This window comes from Coccinella septempunctata, chromosome 9 (assembly GCF_907165205.1).
Source record: "Coccinella septempunctata chromosome 9, icCocSept1.1, whole genome shotgun sequence".
Lineage (NCBI taxonomy): Eukaryota > Metazoa > Arthropoda > Insecta > Coleoptera > Coccinellidae > Coccinella > Coccinella septempunctata.
Genome location: NC_058197.1, coordinates 1,725,559 through 1,730,914, shown reverse-complemented (window position 1 = coordinate 1,730,914; position 5,356 = coordinate 1,725,559). Strand labels below are relative to the sequence as shown.

Sequence of the window (5,356 nt, the reverse complement as noted above, 5' to 3'; positions counted from 1 at the left end):
GATAAGTGACATTCTAATTGTGAAAGTGTTAAAGTTTTTGAAGTATACGTAAGAAACTATACGTTTTGCAAACTAAGTGTGATATCACAGTGAGTATTTTACATGATTTTTTATAAATTTTACTCGCAAGATAATCAATAAATATTCGAACATACTAATTTATTCATTCAATGATTTCATAATACTTATTTTCAATCGTTTTTATTTCAAATATTGACTATTCGAAAATAATAGGGAGTGATGATCAAAAATTAAATTATGCATTATTCATAAAATGTGGTACAGAAAAACTTTTCAGACCTGTTACTAAATTCAAATTTCATCTCAATCCAGTTTCTCAATTCAGTTGTATACCTTTTTTACATAAGTTATGTACTTTCTTACAGTACCTACGTTTTCATCTCAATTCAGTTTTATACCTTTTTTACATAAGTTATGTCTTTTCTTACAGTACCTACGTTATATTCACCGAAAAATGCCACGTCTTCGTGGAAGATCCAGAAATATTGGTAGACGTAGTCAACGATCGCAATATGTCCATAATCGTCGATTGAATAGAACAATAATTGAGGAACACTCAACGGATAACGTAAATTTAGGAGATCAAGTTACAAATACACGTACAGATGAGAATTTAGAACAACCCCATCAACGTCTTCGTACTAATACATTGAGACAAAGAGAGGAGCGTCTACGAGAGACCGACGCACAGAGAGAACGTGATCGACAGCGAATGCAACGTCAACAAGCATTGACACGAGCATCATTTAATCGTCTTGCGTTCGGATATGACCATAATATCGACTATTCGTCGCACTCACTAATTACGATCGGTAATATGGACAAGGAGTGTCAACATTGTCATGCTTTCACGTACAGAGCTGAATCGGCTGGTCTATGTTGCGCATCTGGAAAAGTTTCACTTCCACCATTAAATCCACCTCCCGAACCATTGAGAACACTACTAGCTGGAGCTACATCGCAATCAAAACTGTTTTTGCGTAAAATTCGTAAATTCAATTCTTGCTTCCAAATGACATCATTTAAAGCTACTAAAATTATTCACAATAATGATGGTCGCAATTTTGAATCAACTTTTAAGATTCAAGGTCAAGTGTATCATCAAATTGGTTCATTGCTTCCAATGCCTGAAGCTGATCCCAAATTTCTACAAATCTACTTTATGGGAGATGAGGAACAACGAACTAATACACGCTGCGCATACAACCATATAGACCAGATGCAGGAGCGAGAAATTGTAGAAATTTTGGAAACATTTTTGCTGAATAATAATCACTTGCTACGGTTGTTCAAGACTCTCTCCAACAGACTGCAAAACGACAACTACGCCATTGTCATTAAAGCAGATAAAGTACCGTATGGAGAGCACGCAGGCACATATAATGTTCCAACTATTAATGAAGTTGCAGTTATTATGGCTGGTGACCCATCGGAACGTCGAGATATACGCATACAACGCAGGGATAACACGGTGCAAATAATTCAAGACAATCATCGTTCTTATGATGCATTGCAGTATCCGTTGATATTTTGGGAAGGAGAGGATGGTTATCATTTCAACATTAAACAAAGGAATCCAACGACAGGTAGGTACAACTCATAGATTATTTTATATTTTTTGTCGCACTAACAACTTTGGTGTATCTCATGTAGGTCTATTTTCTTTTTTCCAGGTGTGGAACTAACCAAAAAAGTTAGCGCGATGAACTTCTACGCATACAGGTTAATGATTCGTGCTAATGAAGATAATAACATTCTTCGATGCCGGCAGCTATTTCATCAGTACATTGTTGATATGTATGTGAAAATCGAAAGTGAGAGATTACGATATTTAAAGTTTAATCAAGCACAACTTCGTTCTGAGGAGTACATTCATTTACGTGACGCCATAATAGGTAACGTAGATGCAACAAATGACATCAACAACATCGGTACCGCATATATTCTTCCATCATCATATACTGGCAGCCCACGACATATGCAAGAATATATTCAAGACGCCATGACTTATGCACGTGCATACGGCCGGCCTGATCTCTTCATCACTTTTACGTGTAATCCCAACTGGAATGAAATTAAAAATTTGCTGTTGTCAGGTCAATCCTCAATGCATCGCCACGACATCACCGCGCGTGTGTTCAAACAGAAACTGAAATCTTTGATGAATTTGATCACACATCACTCGGTATTTGGCAAAACACGTTGCTGGCTTTACTCTGTGGAATGGCAGAAACGAGGTTTGCCACATGCGCATATTTTGATTTGGTTGGTAGATAGAGTACGCCCAGAAGAAATTGATCAAATTATTTCTGCGGAAATTCCGGATAAGAATATCGATCAAGAATTGTTTGACATTGTTACCACTAACATGATTCACGGTCCATGTGGTACTTTAAACATGACGTCACTATGTATGGACAATGGAAAATGTACGAAACGTTTCCCAAAACCATGTCTACCTGATACAATCACCAATATCGATGGCTATCCATCTTACCGTCGTAGAGACATAGACAATGGTGGCCAATCATATGAATTACGACTATCAAACGGTTCAAGAGTAGACATTGATAATCGCTGGGTGGTTCCATATTCACCGTTGCTGTGCAAAACCTTCAAAGCACATATAAACGTCGAGTTATGCAGTTCTGTGAAGTCCATCAAGTAAATTTGTAAATACGTTCATAAGGGCAGCGATAAAGCTATATTTGGTGTTCAAAATGTAAACGACAATGACGAAATAACACGTTATCAAATGGGCCGATACATAAGTAGTAACGAAGCTATTTGGCGTATTTTTAATTTCCCAATACATGAAAGGGATCCTGCTGTTATACATTTGGCTGTGCATCTTGAAAATGGACAGCGTGTTTATTTCACGGAACAGACTGCTCTGCAACAAGCTTTAACAGCTCCTAAACAACTCTGACGGAGTTTTTCAAACTTTGTAATCGACAAGATTTTGTCGGTCATTTCGCAAAGACCTTGATGTATACTGATGTTCCTAAATATTTCACGTGGAACAAACAATCAAAAAATTGGGAACGACGGAAACGAGGTGTTTCAGTACCAGAATTTCCCAATATGTTTATGGCAAATACTTTAGGCCGATTATATACTGTTCATCCTAAACAACGTGAATGTTTTTTTTTTGCGTTTGTTGTTGGTTAACATTCCCGGGCCGACGTTCTTCCAATATTTGCGAAATGTCAATGGTATCTTATACGACACTTTCTTCGATGCCTGTCGTGAATTACATTTATTGGAAGATGATAACCACTGGGATCTCACACTAGCAGATGCTGAACTTTGTTCGAATCCACAGCAAATTCGTCAATTATATTCCATAATATTAACAATGTGTTTCCCGTCCGAAGCATCTACTCTGTGGAATAAATATAAAGACTCAATGAGTGAAGATATTTTGCATCGGATTAGAATTACTAATCAAAATCCCAATATCCAATTTTCGACTGAAATATATAACGAAGCATTAATAATGATTGAAGATATTTGTATTCTAATTTCGAACATGCCGCTCATCCATTTTGGCATGCCAGCGCCGAACCGCAGATATCATTAACAGCGATGTTCAACGTGAACACCAGTTCGACATGCCTTCCTTGGCAAATTTTGTTGCTGATACAGAACAATTGCTTACTGATGAGCAACGAAATGTATATGATGAAATTAACTTATCAGTTGCAGCTCGACAAGGTGGCTTCTTTTTTTTGGATGCACCAGGTGGCACTGGTAGGACATTCCTCATCTCACTGATCCTTGCACGCATTCGATCAGAAAATCATATTGCATTGGCAATTGCTTCATCAGGAATTGCAGCAACCTTACTTGATGGAGGACGGACTGCGCATTCAGCTCTTAAATTACCTTTGAATATTCACACAAATCCCGATGCAATGTGTAATATTAAGAAGCATTCTGGCATGGCTGAAGTTTTGAGAAAATGCAAAATCATTATCTGGGATGAATGTACGATGGCCCACAAACATTCGCTTGAAGCTCTAGACAGGTCGCTGAAAGACATCAGAAATAATACTAGGCTTTTCGGTGGTGCTTTAGTACTGTTATCTGGGGATTTCAGACAGACATTGCCTGTCATTCCACGTGCTACATATGCGGACGAAATGAACGCATGTTTGAAGGAGTCATATCTATGGCGAAGTGTCACTAAATTATGCCTTACCATAAATATGCGAGTTCAAATTCAAAATGATCCATTAGTGTCGAGATTCTCCGAACAATTGCTAGATATTGGTAATGGTAGAATTCAATTGTACGAAAATACGCAATGTATTAAACTCCCGGAAAATTTTTGTAACATAATGGGTACTAAGGATGATTTAATAAATAGTATCTTTCCAGATTAACGGAGAAATTTTACTAATCATGCATGGTTACGTGAGCGAGCTATTTTAGCCGCAAAAAATTTAGATGTTGACGCAATCAATTTCAAAATACAACAGTCATTGCCTGGTGATGAAATTACATTCAAATCAATTGACACTGTTGTTGATGCAGATGAAATTGTCAACTATCCTGTAGAATTTTTAAATTCACTTGATTTACCTGGAATGCCACCACACAACTTGCGATTGAAGATTGGCTCACCAATAATTTTGCTTCGAAATTTGAATGCACCAAAATTATGTAATGGTACGCGGTTGGTTATAAAAAAAATCATGGGTAATATTCTTGAAGCCACTATATTGAGTGGCAAATTTCAAGGTGAAGTTGTACTGTTACCACGAATCCCAATGATTCCTTCAGATTCACCTTTCCCATTCAAACGTCTACAATTTCCAATACGCTTGGCATTTGCTATGACAATTAATAAGTCACAAGGTCAAACAATGACGATTTGTGGATTGGATTTGGAAAATCCGTGCTTTTCTCTCGGCCAATTGTACGTTGCATGTTCAAGGGTTGGCAAACCATCCAATTTGTTTGTGTATATTCCTCAAGGAGTAAACAAAAATATTGTACATCCAATGGCACTAAGTTAGTTGAACTTTTTGTTAATTGAAAATATACAAATGTTATAAAATATTTTGAGTTTCAACTTTATAACCTTCAATTAATGCCAATGTATTATTAACTCTTTATTCAACACAGCTGCTACATTTCAATTTCCCCATATTGTACCTATTAACACTACGGATAGGTTGTATTGTAGCAACAGTATAATATGTAATTTGTACTTTTCAATAAAAATTTTCATCAATAAGCATTACAGCTTATTCACTGAGTATATAAAAAAAGTAGGACTTGTGTAGGTTAGTACAAAACAACGTATGTCGTTGCCATGAAAATTAAC

At 36.7% G+C, this 5,356-nt stretch overlaps 1 protein-coding gene across 1 annotated transcript; it reads left to right on the top strand.

Moving 5' to 3' along the window:
* Positions 1-297: 297 nt before the first annotated feature.
* Positions 298-5,088, top strand: LOC123320923. Its single transcript, XM_044908416.1, has 3 exons — positions 298-1,607; positions 1,695-1,709; positions 4,861-5,088. The coding sequence occupies exons 1-3, from the start codon at positions 371-373 to the stop codon at positions 5,043-5,045; spliced, it is 1,437 nt and encodes a 478-aa protein (XP_044764351.1). The 5' UTR covers positions 298-370; the 3' UTR covers positions 5,046-5,088.
* The last annotated feature ends 268 nt before the right edge of the window (positions 5,089-5,356 follow it).